At 42.9% G+C, this 23,366-nt stretch overlaps 2 protein-coding genes and 1 long non-coding RNA gene across 6 annotated transcripts in view; 1 reads left to right on the top strand and 2 right to left on the bottom strand.

Moving 5' to 3' along the window:
* Positions 1-17,917, top strand: part of FAM217B (family with sequence similarity 217 member B) — a 93,584-nt gene extending 75,667 nt beyond the window's left edge. Inside the window, exons 1-5 of one of the 4 annotated variants that reach the window (XM_015148698.3) lie at positions 2,969-3,094; positions 7,232-7,352; positions 11,471-11,561; positions 11,680-11,765; positions 13,195-17,917. In XM_015148698.3, coding sequence (XP_015004184.1) covers positions 13,199-14,350 — 1,152 coding nt within the window. In that variant the 5' untranslated portion in view covers positions 2,969-3,094; positions 7,232-7,352; positions 11,471-11,561; positions 11,680-11,765; positions 13,195-13,198 and the 3' untranslated portion in view covers positions 14,351-17,917. Of the gene's footprint in view, positions 1-2,968; positions 3,095-7,231; positions 7,353-9,644; positions 9,787-11,470; positions 11,562-11,679; positions 11,766-13,194 lie in introns of those variants that run through there. The other 3 variants (XM_077952105.1, XM_015148697.3, XM_077952106.1) reach the window with 3 other exon arrangements.
* Positions 5,907-10,713, bottom strand: PPP1R3D (protein phosphatase 1 regulatory subunit 3D). The gene has a single exon (XM_001090753.5). It carries the CDS (start codon positions 9,177-9,179, stop codon positions 8,280-8,282), a length of 900 nt encoding a protein of 299 aa, XP_001090753.1. The 5' UTR covers positions 9,180-10,713; the 3' UTR covers positions 5,907-8,279.
* LOC144332216 (uncharacterized) lies at positions 13,995-23,234 on the bottom strand. Its single transcript, XR_013400104.1, has 2 exons — positions 22,880-23,234; positions 13,995-19,722 (listed from the first exon to the last, which is right to left on the bottom strand). It is a non-coding gene; the product is annotated as an uncharacterized LOC144332216 (long non-coding RNA).
* Positions 23,235-23,366: the final 132 nt, after the last annotated feature.

Here is a 23,366-nt window from a genome sequence, read left to right on the forward strand (position 1 = left end):
GCAAATGCTAAAATAGTGAATAAATATACTGTTATAAAATATTTAATATCATAATTATTCAAAAATAAGCAATTCCAGTGTTAAAATTTTAAGGAAACTATTCATTAATTACAATTCTATGAGAATTTTAATATTTAAGAATTTTTTTAGAGAAAAATACTTTTATACCTATTTTGTTTGTGATATAAACCCAAATTTGATACATTTTGAGTATAACACATTTTGAGTAATTACAGTTTTAACCCTTAGATCATGGCTGTCAATAGTAAATAAGTAAAAATCTTCATTATGATTTTTAAAATAAAAATGAACTATATATAGTAACTTACGAATTATGTGAGTATTTTATCACTTATTCAGAGATTACTAGTTCATCATCAGATATCCGTAATAAATGTATTCAGTTATCTTTGATACTTTTCAGGATTCAATCATAAAAATAATAGCCTTGGCTGGTGGCTTATGACTGTAATGTTGGTGGCTAGCACTGTTGGAGGCCCAGGTAAGAGGATTGCTTGAATCCAGGAGCTCCAAACCAGCATGGGCAACATGGTGAGATCCTATTTCTACAAAAATAAAAGCCTGGCCTGGTGGCTCGCAGCTGTGGTCTAGCTAATAGGAGGCTGAAGTGGGAGGCCCAGGTTTCAGTGAGCCATGTTCACGCTACTGCATTCCCACCTCGGCGACAGAGCAAGTCTCAATAATAATAATAGCCATACACGTATTTTTCTATTTTGATGCAGTGAAAGTGTGTTTGTGAAATTTGAGACTATTTTATGTTACAATTTGAAAACTTGATTTAAAACTTTAAATACTTAAAATGTGTTGTCTCCATTTATACTCTTTCCCTAGGGCCAGCAACTATTGAGGCAGGCTTGCCCATTAGCTTATGCTTTATCTGTTTTCACAACTAAAGCAATTTGAAACAGTGTATTTTACAAAGTGCCCTGAGACATTAATTACAGCACAGAAAAAAGTACAGCCAAAGAGGCACAGAAAGCTAACAAGATGGTTTTAGTTTCTAATCTACTTTTTCATGAAGTCAGTCGGGGAAAAACAAACCAAGGAAAGCAAACTGAATAATCCAGTTACACACACACACGCCTCAAAGTTGAATGTATACAGGCCACAATAGTATCAAAAGCACAGCACTATCCACAATATCAAACAAATAAACATTTGCAAATGAAAGAGAAAGCTAACTCTAAAAAGAAACAAAAGTTATACACTTATTTTTCCAGCCTCATGAGGAAACAATTTAAAAGATCTTTAGGAACTACTACTATGTAACAGAACGACTTCGGAAACCGAGAACAGAATAATAATGTTTCAGGAGAAGCGAGGACTTATGTGTCAAGTAAGCAGGTTTTGAGCCCCCGTTTACTGAACTGGGGGATTGGTTAGCGAGCAACACAGAGAACTAGTAAGAGGATAACTGTGTATCTGCAGGCAGATAAAGTGGTTACGGTTAAAAACAGTAACAAACAAAACAATTTGGCAGACGGGGGAGGGAAAGATTTTCCCCCAAAGGAAAAATTGCTGAATGAACGCAAGCAGGAGTGGATTATTCAAAGTCCCCTCTGCCATGGTAACCAACACAGCTAAGGTGTCCAAAAAGACATTAAAGGCGAATGAAGGGGAGGTCCTCCTCCTCCCATCATGACTAAAATAAAAATGTAGGCCGGGCGAGGTGGCACACACCTGTAATCCCAGCACTTTGTGAGGCCGAGGCAGGTGGATGACCTGAGGTCAGGAGTTCGAGACCAGCTGGGCCAACATGGAGAAACCCCGTCTCTACTAAACACACAAAAGCAGCTGGGCGTGGTGGCGCGCCAAGTAGTCCCAGCCACTCCGGAGGCTGAAGCAGGAGAATTGCTTGAACCCGGGAGGCGGAGGCTGCACTGACCCGAGATGGCGCCACCGCACTCCAGCCTGGGCGACAGAGCGAGACTCCGTCTCAAACAAAAACAAACAAGAAAAAAGGAGACGTCACCGCGTTCGCGGATGCTGGGCCAGCCCGGGGCCTAGTCCAGGCGAGGCCGCACGTGGAGCCGCGTGTCACGCACTGCGCCAGGCCCGGCTGCGCGGAGGGGCGGGCGGGAGGGAGGAGAAGGGGCTGACGGCGCGGGGCAGGAGGGACGTCGTGCGCGCACCCGCTTTTTCCCCAAGCGAACTGGCAATGGCAACAAGGAGGCCGAAGGCTAAGTCCCTGCTCCCATCGCCGGCACGGTGACCCCTTTTTCCGAGGGTCACCCCCGAACCAACACAGCACACACACACCCGAGACGCGCCGCAGGCCGCAGCGCCCCCCCCCCACCAACTCCGGTGCCCGGAGACAGGCGAGCAGCGGCCCCCAGGGGGCTCCCGGCGCCACCGCTTCTCCCTCAGCCGCCTCGGGCCGGCGACACGCGCAGCCCCAAGGCCCGCTCCCCGCTCGCCAACCGCCCCGCCCCGCGCCTCAGCCACCTCCACAGAGTCGCCAACGCGCGGGGGCGGCTCCCAGCGCCCATTTCCCATCCCCGAGGCCGAGGCTGGCGAGGCAGGTGCTGACGGGGAGCCTCGCGCCTGCACCAAAGGGATCCCGCCCAGGGCCGGCGCCCACGCGAGCCACCCTCGCCGCGCACTCTGCACGGCCCACGCCCCGGCGCCTCCCCTCCGCCCAGTGGCCGCAGAACCGCGCCCCCTCCCCCTCGGGAGCTTCCACAACGGCTGCACCTCAACCGTCCGAAGCTTCTCGCCTCCCGGCTTGGAAGACCAAGCCGAAGCCGCACCCTCCCTCCGCGCCCCGCCGTCGGGGAAGCCCACCCAGACACTCGGCTCAACCTGCCGGCAGAAGGAGGCCTCGGCGTAGTGTCGGTGGAGTCGCCCCCGATGCCGCCCTGCGTCGCAACTCTGCCCCTCAGGGACCGCCGCAGCGCCTCAGGCGGCCGGCGGAAGGCGGGAAGCGCCCGTCCAATCCCCGCCAGGTGCGGTCGTTAGTGCGTCCAATCGGCGTCGCCGCCAGCCAGGCCCCGCCCCCCCCAACGTTCGCCCGGATCGCCCGAGGCCTGAGCCAAGGGGGACGCAGCGGGCGCGACTCAGGCCGGGCCCTCAGGTTAGTGGGTCCGGGCTGTCCCCGCGCTTCGGCCTTATCCTCCCTGGCTGCCCTCTCCTGATGAACGCCCCGCGAGCGGAGTCGCCCCCGCCAGCGAGGAGACGCGCCGCCTTGACTGGGGCCCTGGCCCCGGGACAGGCGAGCAGGAAGGGATGGAAGGGACGGAAGCGCGGGCAGGACTAGGAGGAGCCCATCGCCGAGCTATGCGTCCCCAGAGCCACTGGGACCCGGGGCTCCAGCCAGCCCTGCGGAGGCGAGCCAGACCGGGGACCAGGGCTCCGGGGACCGGGGCGCCGGGCAGACGACTCCTGGGCGAGGCCTGGCTCCTCCCGGCAGGGGACGCAGGGTCGCCTACAGGGTCGCCTGGGTGCGGGTGCCGGAGGGCGGGAGGGACCGCAGGTCCCGGGACGGGGTGCTGAGCTGGGTACCCAACAGCGTATTCCTAGGCTCTTTCAGACGTTTCCATTTAAGATACCCGTTTAACTTACGCAGCCAGCGGGTGCTTCTGTAAAAAAACGCAAGCCCTTTGGAGACAGGCACAGCCGGGAAAGGGTCCCCTTGCCCCTTGGCTCGCAGAGGGCGTCGGTGTTCGGTGCTCAATCTTCTGGGTGTTTTCCCCGTGCTCCCGTTCTGAGATGGAAACTGTTCCACGTGCACTGAGATGCAGCTCGGTCTTTTTAACAGCTTCGTAATTATTTAATCATGTGGATTAACTTCATCCGAGGAATTCAGTCCTCCACTGATGAGCCTACACTTCTATTACAAATAATACGGCAGCAAACCACCTTTGGATTAATCAACATTTGTGTCGGATACATTTTTAAAAGTTGAATTGTATGTGTAGTTAAACTTTTTATAGGTATCCTCAAAAATTTAAAATTATATTTTAATAACATTTTAATTTCCTATCTAAAAGGCACTAATTGTTTAAAAATATGTGATTAGGATTTAAATGTGAGGTGGAAAGCACCTGAAAAAAATAAACACAAGGCAATAGAATCAAAACTCAGTTGTGGACCAGAGCAGATCAAATCACATTAAATAAGCTCTCAGAGGTGTTTTAAATATTCTGCTTAGTTAGAATTACCAGCTTCTTGACAACTTTGTAACTACCCCTGTTGAACTTAATTTTGATATCTTAGTTTTTAAATTCAGAGCTGATAGATTACATATGCAATCTAAGGTACACAGGTGTATGCAGGGATTTGAGGGGATTTTATATGTTCAAAGCTTTCAATGCTTTTGAATTCTTCATATGTTTAAGTATTAATAATGTATAACACAAAATGTAAGAAGATGGTAGAGTGTTTCAAAATTGTGACCCGACAATTGTGCATAATTATTTTCACACCTAGTTTTCCGCCAATAGATTTAAGTTCCTTCATGATGGAGTTGCACACAGGAATTTTCCCAATACACTTCAAAAATTAATAGTGATGACTCGTTTACCTTGCTGCTTTTTAGTTGAAGAAAAGTGTTAGAGCCTTTTTTATTGCTTCATGTGTTCAGGAAGCCTGCAGATTATTTAGTAAACATCAGTAAACCACAACATGGAAGAAAAAAAGGGTATCACTAATTTTACTGTTAATTTTTTTTTTTAGGTTTTAGACTGGCATTTCATGAAAAACTATCAATTACAATTAAAATTTGGAAACTATGTGCAGTGGTTCACACCTATAATCCCTTCACTTTGGGAGGCTGAGTTGATGGGATTGCTTGAGGCCAGGAATTTGAGACTAGCCTGGGCAACATAGCTAGGGCCTATCTCTACAAAAAACAAAATTAGCCAGGCGTGGTGGCATGCACCTGTGCACCTAGCTACTCTATACCGGAGGCTGAGGTGGGAGAATTTTACTTGAGCCCAGGAGCTGGAGGCTGCAGTGAGCTATGATTGCACCATTGCACTCCAACGTTGGTGACAGGACAAGACCTTATCTCAAGAGAAATATCAAAATTTGGCTTTCAATTAATTCAGCTTTCTGAATCAACAAGCATTTATTTGGAATATTCTATATAACAGGTAGAGAGAGCACTGACTTTGAAATAGATTTGAATGCTCAATTTGTTGCTTACCAGCTATGGGACTTTAGGTGAGTTACAGTTATGCATTGCTTAATGATAGGGGTAAGTTCTGGGAAAGGTGTCCTCCTCAAGCAATTTTGTTATTGTGTGAATATCTTAGCGTTTACTTACAAAAACCTACGTGGTATAGTGTACTACACACCTCAGGTATATATAGTACAGTCTATTGCTTCAAGGTTGCAAACTTGTACAGTATGTTACTGTAATGAATACTGTAGACAACTGTAACACAAGGGTATTTGTGTATATAAACACAGAAAAGATACAGGAAAACACTGGTATAATTCCATGGACCCACTGTCATATATACAGTCCCCTGATGAGTGAAATGTTATGTGGCTTATGACTGTACTTAAACCTCTCTGAGCCTTATTCTTTTCAGCTAAGAAAAAGGGGACATTGTCTCCCAGGTAGCATAACATTCAGAATTAAATGAAATCACATATTTAAAGCACTTAGCATTGTGGCCAAGCAAATAAGGCAAGACAAAATAAAAGTAAGTTTTCTTCCCCCATGTGCAAGACTTTGTACTTAGGTGAGGGTCATCATCCGGAAGGAAGGCAGACACACACTCATTACTGCCTACAGAGTGTCATTAACTGTTGCAATAGAAGTACATTAGTGATTCCCTGCATTCCTCTAGAGCTTTCTTCATATCTCATGCTGACCTGGCATATAAAATTGTATTTCCTTTTCTAAAAGACATACGCAACAACTCTGCTACTGAAGCTGAGACACAATGACAAAATTTATTTAATTTTTGCCAAGGCTCTACATTTGTCAGTGTTGTAGAAAGGATAAGACTTGCATGTGAAATGATTTAAACAAGATTTTCTAAAGCTTGGTTTTCTGTAATTAGGCCACAAGAAAAACGTACTCCAGCATAATAGAATGGCTCACAGCTACTTTTGCATATATACTTTAATATTTAGGCTTGGGTAAAATCATTTTAAATAACATATTAAAATATGTTTGGGGAGACAACCCAGCAATTGCACAGTCCACTAGAAAATTTTACCATCTAGGCAGTATAACTGTTTTAGGGTCTGAAAGTTCTCCTTCAGCTGTTCCACAGCTGCTTTATCAACTAGGCAAATACATTTAAGCTTTTAAATTTCATAATGTCGATAGTTTTTAAAAGGCACAAGGAGGTTCACTTAATATTAAATATGTAACATTTACTTTATATTTCATGACCAGAACCTTTTTGGCAAGTGACTTTCACATAGATTATGAGATTCTCTACATGCCTTTAAATAAAATAAATCTGGCAGCTCTTAACTCATACCTACATTCTCCGGACAATTGTCTTGCTCTCTGTTGGGGGACCAGGGGCACAGCAGCCAAGGCCCTAACAGGCTTGCTGACCTAATTGGACCGTTTGTTAAATAGCAGGAAATGTAACCAGGCTTCTCTCTCTCTTGCATGTCAATGTAGTGAACAGTGCTAATAGCCAGAGATTGTGCAATTTAGTCACAATATTTTAAGTCAAAATTCAGTGTTCTTAGATCAAAAGATACGAAAGAAAGCCATCCCTGTTCTTTGAATTATAAGAGCACAGAGGTTGCAATGATCAGAACCAACTGGTTAAAAGCCGAAATGCATCCTTTCAGTATTGATTTGCCAACAAGCATTCAAAAATTTAGAGTTAATTTCCTGGTGACAGGTATAAAACTGATCAGACTTGTTTCAACTGTATCATAAACAAACTTCACAAATTGGAGATCTAGTCCTTCTTGGCTTTTTTTCCCCTACACCTTAATTCTAGCACCTGTTGTCAGACCACTGTTGAGCACCAAAAGAACTCAGCCCGGAGTTCTTTGGAGTTTTAAGCGATTGCCTAACTCAGCAGGGGACAGTGGTCTTGACTTACTGGTTGATAGTTTAAAAACATAAAAGAATTTAATATTTTAAAGCTGACAAACTAGAAAATGTTAGAAACTATCTGAAGGCACAAAGTATAAAGTTGGTGGGTACCTGATAAAACGTGATGTATGTAAATACAACTCAAAACAATTTAAAAGTATAAGTATTTGTCAATTATTTTTCCTCCAGTGCTCTGGCTATTGCTGAAAACACCTTCTAGTTCCACCTTGTAACTGGAGTCCCAAAAGATGAATGCTGACATCTTCTGATGCTTAACAAGAAATAAAAAGTCACCTTAATCATCAAAAAGGTAATTGCAAAGGGCACTGTTGCCTGAAATTCTCTAGTCACCTGAAAACTGAAACAACTGAGGCAAGATTTCTTAAAATATTTAGGAAGGTTAAAACTTAAACAGAATGGCCTGATAATGATCAAACATGTACAGAGAAATACATGAAATCAGAATTGTGAATGCAGAGAAATAACTGTTTTGCTAGTTTAAAAGTTTGAAGCTTTTCCCTCCTCCCTAGCTGTTAATGTAGGAGACACACAGCCTAACCAAGACAGTCTCAATGCCCAGGAATGGTTGTGTGATGACTGATAAAGCAGAAATTTCTTGCCTATTAATAGTTTCCCACGGTTAGAAGGCGACAGCCACTGGCAATCAGATGCGGTCTCAGGTTTTCCTTGTCCTGGGGCAGGAATGCCTGGAGGGACCATGATGTGGGTCACACTGTACATTCTGTTTATTGTGGGCACAAACATACAACATAACTTTTTTTTTTAGCTTATTAAATCGAGAATATTCCTGAGGAGGCATCCGCTATGGGCTAACGGTCCCAACATCACAATAATAAATAACAGCTATGTTTACAGAGACACATTCAGGGCACATGCAAAAGCTTTTCCTAGCAGGAGGACTTGGGCCTTTGCAAAACAAGCTGCTTGGGCCTCCCCAGAGGGCCCACCCTCCCATGCACCTACCCCACTACCCTGCCCCAACTCATTACACAACTCGGCCTTCTGGCCACCTGAGGCTACTTTTTAGACCAAGTGACTCAGACGTTTCAAGTAGAAGACAGGATGGGCCGCTGCCAGGGGACCTTGCCACAGAAAATTAGGTCAGAGGATTTGCAGGGTGGCGAAGAACAACCGGATAGATGTGAGAGCCCAGCAGGGAAATGACAGGAGGCGCAGCTTAGGTGTGGAGGCTCCACGTGGCTGGTCCCCACGTGACTCAGATGAAGTGGATCCAGCTCTCTTCGCACTCGCCGCGAGGCATGTGCAGCGCATGGTTGCGACACGTGAGGCTGTAGTCTCGGCAGTCGTTGTTGTCCCAGTACTCGGCACCCGCCACTCGGTAGCGCACCGCGAAGTGCACGCGGGAGCCGAGCTCCAGCAGGAAGGGTGGCACTGGGAAGCCAAAGGTGAAGACGTCCTCCTTGCCCTCGGGGCCTTCGGGCCCGCGCCACCGCGCCACCGCCTCGTGGGTACTGCGCCAGCCCGAGAAAGTGTAGCGCACAGCCACCTGCTTCTCGAAGGCCACGTTGCACACGCGCACCGTACCGCTGATGCCAAGGTCCGAGCAAGTGACACGCTCCAGGCACACAAGCTGGCGCTGCAGGCGCTCGCCAAAGTCGGCGGCCTCGACGGGCGGCGGGAAATCGGGCACCAGGTACTGCAGGGTGAACTCCAGGTCCTGGCTGCTGCAGCACAGGTCAGAGTTGATGGCGAGCCGCGACAGCACGTGCAGCGGCACCGACGGGTCGTCTCCCGCGTTGAACACCTTGACTTGCGCCAGCTCCAAGCCCAGGGCGTCGGCGAAGCGCACGCGGAGCTGCCGGCTGCAGCCCGGCCGACATGCAGCGCCCGGCGCGCCCGCGGCCTTCTGGCGGCGCTCGGGGGAGCTGGGCAGTGAGCGCGCCCGCCGCAGGATGATGGGCCGCAGGCGGGGGTCGCAGCCGGACGGCGCTGGCGCTGGCGGCGGCGCGCGGCCCGGGCTCCCCGGGGGCCTACAGGGCCGCGGCTCCAGGGCCACGCCGCCGTCCAGGTCAGACAAGCAGCTGAGGCTCCGGGGGGTTAGCTTCCGGGATCCCAGGGCGCTGGGCAGGACCGCGGAGCTCGGGCCTCTGGACATGGTCCCGCCGGCCGTCGGAAGATGGGAAGACAGGGATGAGGGACGGCCTCCCGACCCCGCGACAGCTCCCTCCGTGCTCAGAAGCCGCTGAGAGTTCTCCGTATCTGCAACCTGCGGGAGACCTCTCGGGCCCGGTACGCCCTACCCTTGGTTCGCCACCTTGCCCCTCGAGTCCTTGTCCAGGTCCTCCGCTTCTTGCAGTTAAAGAAATTGTAAGAGAGGGGGTGCTTCTTTAGTTGAAGCTTTCAGAGGCCTCCCGGGAGCGCAGGGTAGCGCCTCTGTTTTTTTTTCTTGCTTTCTTGGAGGTTCTTACAAGAAGGCTGCGTTCCGGGAGCGGCCCCTCCCACTTTCCCGCCCGCAGCGTTACTTACAAGGCTGCAACTTGACCGGGTGCAACTTCCTAGCGAGCCTCCGCCCCGCCCCTCGTGACGCCGCCTGCAGGCGGGCCCCCGCCTGCCCCGGCTCAGCCCGGGAGCTCCGCTGAGCTGCGCGCCGCCGCCTCCAGCTCCCCTGCTGCAGCGCGCCGCAGCCGGGCCTCCCCGCGCGGGCGCCGGAGAGGAAGGAAGGCTGGCAGCGTCGTCACGTGTCCGCTGCAGTCGCGAAACAGGTCTGATCAATTTCTGTTTACGTCTGCCTGGACTGCGCGCCTATCGATTATAGACTTTGCACAAACGGAGGACAAGGAAAATGCATGCTGCGTGTCCTTAGATTTCTGGGTTGTGGATGGGAGGAGTGGTGGTGCAAAAACCGGCCTTGCCGGGATATGGTCGCAGGCTAATTTTAAACATCAAGGCCAGCCCACACTTTGGACAGGTTCACTGCAACCTGGACCCTTGGCCAAACCGAGGGAGCCTCGCTGCGTAGAGGAGCAGCGTCATGTCCACATCACCCAGAATGCTTTGCCGCACCAAATGGCCAGCAGATTCCCTTGAGGGTGGGGTGGGGAGGTGCTGCTGTTGTCTTCCTGGACTCAGCGCCAGAGAGGAAGACAGGGGAACAAGAGTTATTACCCGGTGATGACTTCTGCAGCTGCCCCTAATCAGCCTCTGGCGCTTGGGAAGCATATTTGTAGGCAGAATCTCCGAAACAAATCTTTTAGCTTTGTTTCCAAGCAAGCCAGAAACACCAACAAGGCCTGGAGCCTGTTTTCTGCCTCTTTAGTACACTGCAAGCATTCGTGTCTCTCACCCGGTAGCTTTGAGCACAAGACCCCACAGCCTTTGGTGTAAAGCTTACCAGGTGAAATGAAGTGGAAAAGATGCAAGTGCACTTTCCAGAGAGCAGTTTGGGGCAAGGCATTCCATTAAGAAGGTTCCTTTTTACTGTCCAGAGGGACAAAGCAGAAAAAAACCAGACTAATGAAAGGGGGTTGATTCAAGAACATTTTCTACGTCTAAAATGAGTCAAGGCTGTTGATTGTGGTATAATTCATTAAATGTGAGAGAGTGATTTTATTTATCATTGGATGTAAGCTAACTAAAAAGGCTTACATGATTATTGTGGAAAAAATACAGGAAATTTTCAGGAAGAAAATAAAAATCTTCTGTAATCATATCTCTTATTTTACAGAGACAGGTGACATGGAAAAGAGAAGTACCCAATTTCCATTCAGTGCACTTTTAATAGGCCACTCAAAATGAGAGGGGAATAACAGCAATATGTGGTATGGGTCAACAATGTTTCACAAAGAGATAATATATAATATGTAATATATATGAATATATGGAAAATCTTATAATGGATTGATGTGATAGAGAAGGCCGAAAAATTGAATGGGAACATTCCTCCTAGAGTTTAAGCTCTTTCAGAACAGGGACATGCATAATCACTGCCATTTTTCTGCGTACTCCTGTAATTATTTGTTGAATGAATGAATGATTGGGCAATACAATGATTGAACACTGGAATAAGACCTGACCTTATTGGCCTTCCAGATTTCTTCAACATGTTATTTCCAGGGAAGATTATACCTGTGTGTGAATAGGGGGAGAGAGAGAGAGAGAGAGAGAGAGAGAGAGAGAGAGAGATGGAATCCACTCACAGTATTTATAGTAGTGTGATCCTGTGATCCTGTCTCTGATATCTACTGTAATAAACAGAAAAGACAAAGCTGTAAGCATAAGACAATGTCTCCCTTCCCCAGTATTTCACAACTCAACCGCTATATGATCACAGCCCTAATATTTCAATATTATACAAGTATTAAAAAACAAACAAGTGAAAAACCAACCAATACTGGTGTTAGGACCATTTGCAATCAGTAGTTACTGACAATATTCTGTTGCTTCTAGTTCCGGTGGTGAGGAGACCTTTAAGTCACCTCCCCAGCTGTCATCATCTTCCAGCAGATTGAGCAAGAATATTTTGAGCACTACAGGAAAGGTAATGTCAATTTAGAAGAAAAATCTTACTTAGATTTATTCTGGGATTTTTGTTTGTTTGCTTGCTTGTTTCTTGTGTACATGTTCACAGTATTTATTACTGCATCCCTGTTTTTTAGACAGTCCATCAAACCCTATATGATGATCAGCCATGTGATTTTTTCAAGAAGAGGAATAGGGTAAATGAATCTCATCAGAAAAGCAGGTAAATAGTTTTAGTATAATTGTTTTATCTTGCGAAAGGCTCATTATCTCTCTTGTCCAGATTGAATATGTGGAGTGGGGAAAAAAAGTAAGTCTATAGATAAGAAATATACATTTATATATTTTTTTCTAGCAGAAATGAGTGGAAAAGTGGTTTAAGCATAATAGTGGATAAGGATTCCAGTGGTCATAATTCTGGCAGTTGTTAGCAGAATTATAATTTTGAATAAATCCTTTAATGCTTTTCTATGTTAGTTTCCTTTTATATAAAAGGATACAGACAATAATTAATTTTTATGGATGCATATTGACAAGCAGAAACAAAATGTTTTAACAGTGTTATGAATTCTGAATAATGGAGATTCCTTCATTTTTTCATTCATTTATTCAACATTTATTGAGCACACATTGTACTATTGGCAATGATTTAATATCCTCCATATTTATTAATTAAAATGTAGCACGTATTCAAATAGTTGCTTAGTTTATCTGAAACCACTGGGCAAATGAACCTCTGAGGTTTCCAGAAAGCATGTTTACCACCCATTTCTGTTCATTGTATCTGACTTATATTCCAGAGAAGTATTATTAATCAAAATGACACATTCTTGGTAAATAAATTGAAAAGAGGATATTTTCAACCCTGATGTGAGATTCGGCCTCAGAATAAATTATGCCAGAGAGAATTAGTTGCTATACTCATAATGCACACGGTATTCATTATTCCCTTTACCTGCTATTCACAAGGTAGCACTAAGACCCTGTGTTTTCATTCATATGTGTTACAAGGCACCATATGATTTTATATCTGTTCTTTAAACACAATTTTCCCAAATGTGTTTTCTGTTTGAAAACATTTTAACAAGCTTTTGATTTAAGGTACAGGTTTGTATGTGCAATACTTTTATATATTAAAATTTCCCTCAGCTCAGAATCACCACTAATCAGGAGTGATTAAACTGCAAAACTTGCATGTTATATCATATTTATACTTAATTTAAAATAGGTATATAAAATAAAACTGTTTTTACTTCTGAATGTTATTAAATGCTTTTGATTGTAACAATTCCAGAGTCTGCGACTGATTTTTTTCCGAACTAAGGTTTTTTTTTAAAGTACACACGATTGCACTAAAAGTATGAAACAAGCACTTTGAGAAATGTTTTTCCTAAATGCTAATATTTGATATAAAATGGAAACTGTGCGTTCTCTTTTGTCACATGCATTATATAATGTATCTCAAATAGAGTATTATATGGAAAAATGTTCTGTAAAATTATGCTGTAAGGAGTTTGGAAGCTGACATTTTCTAATGCCTAGTAATAGCTGAGACAAAAAAGTACAACTAGAGGATTATTTTTGTTTGTTTAATTATAGCCAGACCATTTTTTGTCATACGTGGTAAGAAGTGCAGTTTTGTTTTCTCATAGCAATATGAATGCTGGCCCATCTTGGAATAAAGTGCAACATTCAAAGAATTCTTCAGGAAAAAGGCAGAGTAAATCCCAAGTACCCCACGCTGCTTCTCAGCTGAGAAGCAGCCTCACAGCTGTCACCCAGCCAACTGAAGAAAAACTTAAAGAAAGCATTGCCCCGGAAGCAAGACGCAAAAGGAATCCACTCGGTTCCAGGTGTCAGGGGGCCTCAGGGAATAAATTGTTTCTTGATTTTCAGTCAATGAAAATTATTAAAGAGGATGCTGATGAGGACAGTGCAAGTGATCTCTCTGATTCGGAAAGAATTCCCATTCCTCCTTCTCCCCTCACACCTCCAGATCTCAATCTTCGAGCTGAAGAAATTGATCCAGTTTACTTTGATCTTCACCCTGGTCAGGGCCATACAAAGCCTGAGTACTATTATCCTGATTTCCTTCCACCCCCTTTCAGCTCCTGGGACTTACGAGACATGGCCCTGCTTCTGAACGCAGAGAACAAAATGGAAGCTGTGCCCCGAGTGGGAGGACTTCTTGGGAAGTATATTGATAGACTTATTCAGCTTGAGTGGCTACAGGTCCAGACTGTACAGTGTGAAAAAGCAAAGGGGGCCAAAGCAAGGCCCCTCACTGCCCCTGGGACCTCAGGGGCACTGAAAAGCCCTGGGAGAAGTAAGCTAATTGCGAGTGCTCTGTCCAAGCCACTACCTCACCAGGAAGGGGCATCAAAGTCAGGCCCTTCCCGAAAGAAAGCTTTTCACCATGAAGAAATCCACCCATCACATTATGCATTTGAGACTGCCCCCAGACCCACTGATGTGCTTGCTGGTACCAGGTTTTGTTCTCAGAGGCAAACCCTTGAAATGAGGACAGAAGAAAAGAAAAAGAAATCCAGTAAGAGTACGAAGCTGCAACGTTGGGATCTGTCCTGCAGTGAAAGCAGCTCTAAGGTGGAAACCAACGGTAACATTCGAATTCCCAAACAGGCAGCTGTGATTCTGGACTCAGCAGATTCCTGTAAAGCCTCCAAAACACAAGCACATGCACATCCTAGGAAAAAGGGAAAGGCAGAGAGCTGTGGTCATGCCACTGTATCGAGTGAGAAAAAACTGAAAACAAATGGAGTAAAGCAAAACACATATAAACTAAAATAAATACCTACAATGATGAATTGCCAAGACCTGCAGGTACCTCAATATTAGAGTTCTTCCAAAAGTAAAAATACTGTGAATTTTAAGGAATTTTACAATTACTGACATTTAAGTAGTTGATTGGCACTTTTGTCCACCTTTATTTCTACCCCTAGTGGGGATATTTTCAAAGAGAGGTGTCTTTCAATAAGCCTTTCTTTGTGTTGTCAGTCTTAGGCAAATGAGAGCCCTTCAGATAAAAATTACCTAAAACATGTGCCATATAAAGGAATAAGATGGCACCTCTCCAGGGAAAGTATGGGCGAAACCTGGGCTACAGTAGCCGGCCTTTGTAGAGCAGATAGTGGTGTTCTCTCTCCATTTTCACACGCACATAAGTATATAAAAGAGTGCAGACTGTTTCAAATGGTGTGGAATCCTCAATGTTTAAAATAAGGCTCTTCTTGCCCACTCCCTCTCTTACTTTTTTATAAACTCCTCAAGCAAAATTTCTGTTCATTTTACCCTTAGGAGAAGCTTTAGTTCTTCCTCAAGTTAGGGAGTAGTGAGTTTGTATTTTGAGTAGTAATTTATCACTAAGCTGGTTGCTCTTTAGAGACAGTGGAATCTAGTACTTTAATACATTTTCTCTGACTGGTTTTTTTTTTTTTTTTTTTTTTTTGGTGAGGGTGGCATTTTAAACTTAGAGGTGGTAGTAAAACCCACTTTGGAGTTCTCTGAACTGAGGTTAAAATAATTTGCAGAATTTTCCAAAGTCAATGGGCTTAGCATGATTACTGCTGTTTGGTGGGGCTGAGAATGAAATATTTGACACTCTGGAATTGCTGGCATGTAAGGCTTCTCCAGAGAGGCACCACAGGGAAATGACTCTTAACAATTTGTAAAGGAAGGGCCATAAAAGGATCAAAACATATGGACCTACATTCAATGTAATAGTTACAAAGTTACTGATTTGGGTTCCACACCCTGTGGTCCTTAGTCAAAAATAATGATCTGTTTCATTTTGCAAGAGCAGGATTTTATTATTTTGCTTGGGGTGAGGGGCGGAGAGTAGAATATGAATAAGGTTGCTGAATGAATTCTAAACTCCCTTATCTGGTCTTCAGGCTTCCCGACTCTCTCCAACCCTTCTTATTTAACTGCAGTTGAATAACATCTTCTTGTTCCTATAGTTGTGCTGTGAGCTTTCTGTTTATATTTGTGCAGTGTATTTTAATACTGCCCATGTCGTTATAGTTGATTTTATCCCTTTAAACAATTATTGTATGTGTTTTTGACGTAGAGGTTTCAATTTTTTCACCTTTGGGGCAAATGAAAAACTTGGCATTTTTCATTTGGGAATATATAATAGCTTGTAAACTTTTCAGACAGCAGTAAATGTCTGAAAAAATATCAAAAACAGCATAAAGACAAGATTATGTAGCTATAATTATATGTATATAATTATAAAAAGCAATGTGCAAAGGTTACATTTTAAGGTCTTTCAAAATCTGATTTTAATCATACCAAATGACATAAAACTTTTTATGGGAGGCTTTTTCTTTCAGGACTTAATTTTTAGACTTGTACAAGTTCCTTCTTACATTCTTTCCCTCTCACGCCATCCTACTGGAGAAAGCTTACTTTTACACTCAGATCGTACTTTAAGCTTTTTATGTGAACAAAAGATGTACATATGGTAAGCATTACTTCCGTAGTCCTCAAGTATACTATAACTTTTGTACTTAGTATGTGTTTTATATTTGGAAAACATCACTACTCTTAGTTTTCGTGTAGTTCCTGAGTGGTGTCTGTGTGTTCCTTGCCTGCCCTATTTTGTGAGCACAGATTATTGTTATCCATGGCTGGCATTTCACTTACGATCCTTTCTCTGCTAGATTTTTATGCAGCTCTCTATGAAGTTTCATGGCCAATAGATATTGAAAAGCATGATATTCTATACATAAGTGTATATGTATATATACTCCTTATATTAATACTAAAGGGTTTATGCTGAGTTGCTGCCTTTCTCTGTAATGTATCCACATGCATGCTCTTAGAGACCTTGAATGGTTGAGGGTAAAGTGATTTATTAGTAATTCTACTTGCCTTGTGTATGTCTGAGCTGAAGACAATCATGATTAAGAAATTTAGAGGTGGCTGGGCACGGTGGCTCATGCCTGTAATCCCAGCACTTTGGGAGGCGGAGGCGGGTGGATCACCTGAGGTGGGGAGTTCGAGACCAGCCTGACCAACATGGAGAAACCCCATCTCTACTAAAAATACAAAATTAGCCAGGCATGGTGGCACTTTCCTGTAACCCAGCTACTCGGGAGGCGGAGGCAGGAGAATCACTTGACCCCGGGTGGCGGACGTTGTGGTGAGCTAAGATCGCGCCATTGCACTCCAGCCTGGGCAACAAGAGTGAAACTCCATTTCAAAAAAAAAGAAATTTAGAAGTAATGCCTCATACTTCTAAATTTCTCAGCTTTTTAAATTAAGCTGGTTGCATAATCTGGGGAAGAGTCAGAATTTCATGTGTTAAACAGTTTTAAAAGCCTGCAAAAGTGACTTTGCTTGTTTACTTTCTGCCTCAGATTGACTATTTTAACCAGTATTATCACGACTAGATCATAGCTCCTAGTAAATAACATGAAGTGTGTTAAAGTTAGGTCTATTACAGAATTAACATAAGCACAATTTTAATCTGATACACCTATCTAATACATCTTAATGCACTAAATGCTGCAGATAAGAGTCTTGCTATTTTTCAAGTAGACAACATTGGAAAGTTGAATCATGAACTCATTCAGTTCATCAAATCAAAAGCACTGAGTGTTTTGCTAGTCTAGTGACATGGGTCATTGTATTTCCAAGAAGTGCCTCTCATTTCTGGGGAGTTGTTTACATATACCCTGCATTTAAACTAATTAAAACAAGCCAAGTTTTTTTTTTTTTTTTTTTAAAGAACCAGAAAGAAAAAAAAAAAAAAATTCAGGCTTAGAATTATCTAATGGAAAAAAATGTAAAAAAGTACAAAAATGGACTAAAAAGATATCAGTACTTGCAGTATTTGCTATGATTATTTAGGTTTAGACTTTCTCAACTTAAATGACTAAATGGGCTGAAGACTTGTAACTAACTTGAATAGGGTAGACTTCATACCCTGTGACAAAAAGGATGGGGAAGAGAATATCATTAGTCTTGCCATATACCTACTAGCTAAAAGGAAAATGGTATGTAGTTGTTCTTGGGCCTATTGTGTTGCTTTTCAGAAGGACATAAGACTTTCTACTTTATCTGATATGGATATTGTCTACTTCCTCATTCCTTTATGCTCATTTACTGAGTAGTCACATAGAAATGTAAAACTCTTGGTGGTACTGTATTTTAAGGTAATTCAGAAGCAGTATTTATTATTTATGTATGTACATGTACAGGACACCATTCAAAATGGCCTGAAAATATTCAGCATGTTTGTTATTTGCTGTTATATTGTATGTTTAGTTTTGTATGTGATAAACAGAATTCATGTAAGTTTTTGTGGACTTGAATTTCTCCTTCCTTGAGATCAATTAAACAGCAGAAAAATATTGTCTGGATTTTTCTGGTATTGTTTTGTTTTGCTTTTCATGCAGTTCTCTTATGAAGCTTGCCTTTATTTTCTCCCTGGTTATTTAAAAGAATTGCCCAGGATGAAATGCTATTCCAACTCCTGTCTTAACGCTAAGCAACATGGGTGGCCAAAGCACAGGTTAACATTACCAGATATATTTGAGAGGCATTGCAGTACATTTCTTGAGTCGCTCTTCCACTTATTACCCCACAAAAAGTGTTGAGGATTAATTAGGGGAGCAGGATGCAAATACAGTAAGCATAAATTAAGGTAACCTGTGATGTAATGAACTTGCATCTTTATGTACATATCCGGAAATGAGTAAGGTCTCTTTCAAGGAAGTGGCCTGGTTAGGAGATGGCAGTTTTGAGCAGCTCCGGCTGCAAACATTCTGAAAGGCCCGTTGCTCTTCTAACTTCACTCTGACAATAGGGTGCAATCTTTTGAGTCTACCAAATTGTGGCAGTAATGTTCAGTCGCTTAAAAAGTAAGTTTTTGGATATGTTTTGAAAATTAACCATGCTGGAGGTTTAAAAAATTTTTTTTTTGTACAGGAAATGTATTATTTGGGGATGTTGTTGTTTTATTATCCACAAGGTGGCGACTAAACCCTTTCAGATAGCAGAGAATTTGGCCTGAGTGCCTTCTAGTCAAATAACAAGGTTTTCACTGGAATCAAAAAGAAGTGGAGAGAAAAAGACTTTTTGACTTCAGGCCCAAAGCATGTTCTTTATTTAACTTCACTCTGCCATCAGAGAATACAGTGGTTTATTATGTGCAGTTACGTGCTGTGGAGGATTCTCTTTGATTCATTGAACATTCTCACATCATACAACACTGTATCCAGCAAAGAATTGTGCTCAATGAAGTAACATAAATCATCAATTTATAAAAATCTGTACAGAGATCCGTGTTTCATAAAATACAATTTGAATATTTTTGTCTTCACCAATTTAATATGTAAGGAATTACTGTAATAATACTGGAAAAATACATATAGAATTAAAAATGGGATAGTCATAAATCTAATTGCCCTAGCTTAAATGAGATTTTAAAGCAAACAAATAGCACATATTTAACTTTAGATTACATTAAGCGAGGACAATTTCATGCCTTGCTACTCAAATTGCGAGCTCCTCCCTAGACCTACTGAGTCAAAGTCTGCATTTTAACAAAATCCTTGGCACATTAAAGTTTGAGAAACCTGCTTTCCTGGTACTTAAGTCTGCAAGTTTGAGTGACTGCCTTTATGGTATGTGAGTAGTTGGCAGGCCCTGTCTCCCCTCAAGCAAGCCATTTGCTTATCTAGCCCTATTTTTCTCCATAGTTTAAAGGCACTGGGCCGGCTATTTACCTAAGAGGTTGCCTGAATGAGTGATTTACAGCCTCTGATAAAATCTGCTCCACGAGTGAAAACTAAGGAGTTGAAGTTTTTTTTCTTTTTTTTTAAATTTCAATAGCTTTTGGGGTACAAGTGGTTTTTGGTTACATGGATAAATTATATAGAGATGAATTAGAGATTTTAGTGCACCTGTCATCCGAGTAGTGTACATTGTACCTAATGTGCAGTTTTTTATTGCTAACCTCCCTCCCAACTTTCCCTCTTGAGTCTCTAAAGTCCATATGTCACTCTATATGCCCTTGCATATTCATAGCTTAGCTCCAACTTCTAAGTGAAAACATAAAGATTTGGGTTTACCACTCCTATGTTACTTCAGCTAGAATTATGAGGTCAGGAGTTCCAGACAAGCCTGGCCAACATGGCGAAACCCTGTCTCTACTAAAAATGCAATAATTAGCCAGGCGTGGTAGCATGTGCCTGTAATCCCAGCTACCCAGGAGGCTGAGGCAGGAGAATCCGGGAACCCGGGACGCAGAGGCTGCAGTGAGCCAAGATCATGCCACTGCACTCCAGCCTGGGTGACAGAGCAAGATTCTGTCTCAAAAAAAAAAAAAATAATAATGACTTCCAGCTCCATCCAAGGTTTTGCAAAAGACAATGTTTAGCTCCCTTTAATGGCTGAGTAGTATTCCATGGTATACTTTATATATATATGTGTGTGTGAGTGTGTGTACATATATATCACTTTTTCTTTATCCACTTAATTGATGGGCACTTTGGTTGATTCCACATCTTTACAATTGTGAATTGTGCTGCTATAAATATACGTGTGCAAGTGTCTTTTTCATATAATGACTTCTTTTTCCTTTCGGTATGTTAGTCTGTTCTCATGCTGCTATGAATAAATACCCAAGACTGGGTAATTTATAAAGAAAGGAGGTTTAACTGACTCACAGTTCCACATGGCTGAGGAGGCCTCAGGGACCTTACAATCATGGTGGAAGGCACCTCTTCACAGGGAGGCAGGAGGGAGAATGAGAGCTGAGTGAAGGGGGAAGCCCCTTATAAAACCATCAGATCTCATGAGAACTCACTCACTATCAGGAGAACAGCATGCGAACCACACCCATAATCTAATCACATCCCAAGACGTCCCTCCCATGACGTGGGGCTTATGGGGACTATAATTCAAGATGAGATTTGGGTGGGGGCACAGCCAAACTGTATCAGGGTAGATACCCAGTACTGGGATTGCTGGATCAAATAGTAGATCTACTTTTAGCTCCTTAAGGAATCTCCATATGTTTTCCATACAGGTTGTACTAATTTACATTCCCATCTGCAGTGTACAAGCATTCTTTTTTCCCCACATCCATGCCGATATCTATTGTTTCTTGAGTTTTTAATAATGGCCAGTTTTACAGGAGTAAGGTGGTATCTCACTGTGGTTTTAATTTGCATTTCCCTGATGATTGGTGATCTTCAGCACTTTTTGCACATTTTTGTTGGGCATTTGTGTATCTTCTTTTGAGAACTGTCTACTCATGTCCTTTGCCTACTTCTTAATGAGATTATTTAGTTTTTTCTTGCTGATTTGTTTGCGTTACTGGTAGATTCTACATACTATTCCTTTTGTCAGATGTGTAGTTTGCAAATATTTCCTCCCATTCTGGGGTTGTCTGTTTACTCTGCTGATTATTTTGCCGTGCATAAGCTTTTTAGTTCAATTAGGTTCCATTTATTTATCTTTATTTTTGTTGCATTTGCTTTTTGGGTCTCAGTCATGAATTATTTGCCTAGGCCAACGTCTAGAAGAATTTTTCCAGTGTTGTCTTCTAGAATTTTCATTGTTTCAGGAAACTGGCAAGCCACACGTAGATCAGGAAACTGGCAAGCCACACGTAGAGGAACGAAACTGGATCCCTATCTGTTACCTTATACAAAAACCAACTCAGGATGGATCAAAGACTTAAAATATAAGCGTTCGGGCTTCTTAGGTCACCTAACCACCTCATTCCATTTTCCTTATATTCAGACTCTTAGATTTTTGAACTGCAGGTGTGGAACATTCACTCTACCTTCCCTTGTCCCCTTCCTTTCACTCACTTGGTCATTTTGTCCAGGATTAGAAGAGTGTTCACCATTTGTCAGCAAGCTTTTCCTCTAAACCTATCTCTTGAGATACTCTGCCTAAATAAAGTAAGGAGAAAGAAAAAGAAGGCTTTGCTTTTCTCGTGTGGTGTTTTCGGTTTTCTAAATGCTGGAATGAAGTGCTTTTTGTTTGTAGAATTTATGTAATATTGAAATAGCTTAACAAGTTTAATTGAAGATGTTCTGATTTTTTAAAGTATGTATTTTCACCTTAACAGAACAGTTTTTGATGCAGGAAGATAAAAACAGCTGTTTAAATCTTCCCCTTTTTTTTCCTTCCCTTCTTTTTCTCCTTTCCTAAAGAAGCATAAACAATTTATGTCAGGGGTGTCTATTCTTTTGACTTCTCTGGGCCATACTGGAAGAATAATTGTCCTGGGCCACACATAAAGTACACTAACACTAACAATAGCTATTGAGCTAAAAAAATGCAAAAAAATTTACAGTGTTTTAAGACATTTTATGAATTTGTGTTGGGCCACTTTTAAAGCTATCCTGGGCCACAGGTTGAACAAGCTTGATTTACAAACATAAATGATAGAAGAAAGAGCCTGTGATTCATACCATTGGTATGATTAGCACTGGAATATACTTGCAAAAAGTGAAAACACCTTCAATATGTTATATCTGGCAGTGTTTTTGTTTGTTTTTCTAATTGCGTATCTGCAACTACATATTAGTTGAAAAAATTGGGGTAAGAGATTAAAATCTCTCCAAGGTAATTTTCTGGCCAGCTCTCAGTGACTGACAACATACTAAAACCTAAGAAACTGCACTCTCAAATCAACCCATGTGATTAGTAATCAGAATTGAAAAACAAAATTCTTAGTCCTTGAAAAAAAAAAAACCCAGAAACACAAATGATAAATTATTTTATTCGAATGTGAAGTCTAATGAACTTCAGCTCTTAATATATGTGACAAGCTATTGGGGTACAACTAGAGATACACTATCCAGTATTGGGTAAAACTACACTTAAAAATAAGTGTAGTTTTGCTCACTTAAAATAACTGCACTTAAAAATAAGTGTAGTGTAGCTCACTTGATAATGATGAATGCTTCATGAGGGCACCCCTACCTGGCTTGGGCTTCTGCTTGGACAGTGATCTGGCTGGTCAGGCCCCATGCCCAGCTGAAAGGAAGGGAACCGAGGTGGACAGCAGGACTGAGGGAAGATGACAAACACACCCAACTCTACCTGCATTTGGCATTTCCCGTATGGGTCAAGTAAACCCCAGAGAAGTAAAGTGCTGGTGGAGTTTTCCTTGATGGAGTCAAATTCACCTTTCTGGTTTTTTCCCAATATGGCCTTATAAAATTTTTCAGGCCAGGCAGAGTGGCTTACACCTGTAATCCCAGCACTTTAGGAGGCCGAGACAGGTGGATCACCTGAGGTCAAGAGTTTGAGACCAGCCAAGCCAACACGGTGAAACCCCGTCTCTACTAAAAATACAAAAATTAACAGGGCCTGACAGCACACGCCTGTAATCCCAGCGACTCAGGAGGTTGAGGCAGGAGAATCGCTTGAACCCAGAAGGCAAAGGTTACAGTGAGCCGAGATTACGCCATTGCACTCCAGCCTGGGGGCAGAGTGAGATTCTGTCTCAAAAAAAAAAAAAAAAAAATTCAAGCATACAGGAAAGTGGAAAGAGCTTCACAGCTTCGCATGCCTACTCTCACAACCAGACAGTTGCCACCTAGCTCTGTCTGCTCCATCTGTCCCTCTAGCCACCTAGCAGTCCCCGCTATGGCCTATTCCAGGCATCGGAATCCCTCCAGCTTCTGCCTGCCGTGCTCACCCTCCAGGGCCTCCACTCTGGGTAGCTGTTTTATATTTTATTATTATTATTATTATTTGAGACAGAGTTTTGCTCTTGTTGCCCAGGATGGAGTGCAATGGCTTGATCTCGGCTCACTGCAACCACCACCTT

This window comes from Macaca mulatta, chromosome 10 (genome assembly GCF_049350105.2).
Source record: "Macaca mulatta isolate MMU2019108-1 chromosome 10, T2T-MMU8v2.0, whole genome shotgun sequence".
NCBI lineage: Eukaryota > Metazoa > Chordata > Mammalia > Primates > Cercopithecidae > Macaca > Macaca mulatta.

Bases quoted from the DNA above. Each gene is read 5' to 3' on its own strand.
- PPP1R3D (XM_001090753.5), bottom strand. From the start codon at position 9,179: ATGTCCAGAGGCCCGAGCTCCGCGGTCCTGCCCAGCGCCCTGGGATCC.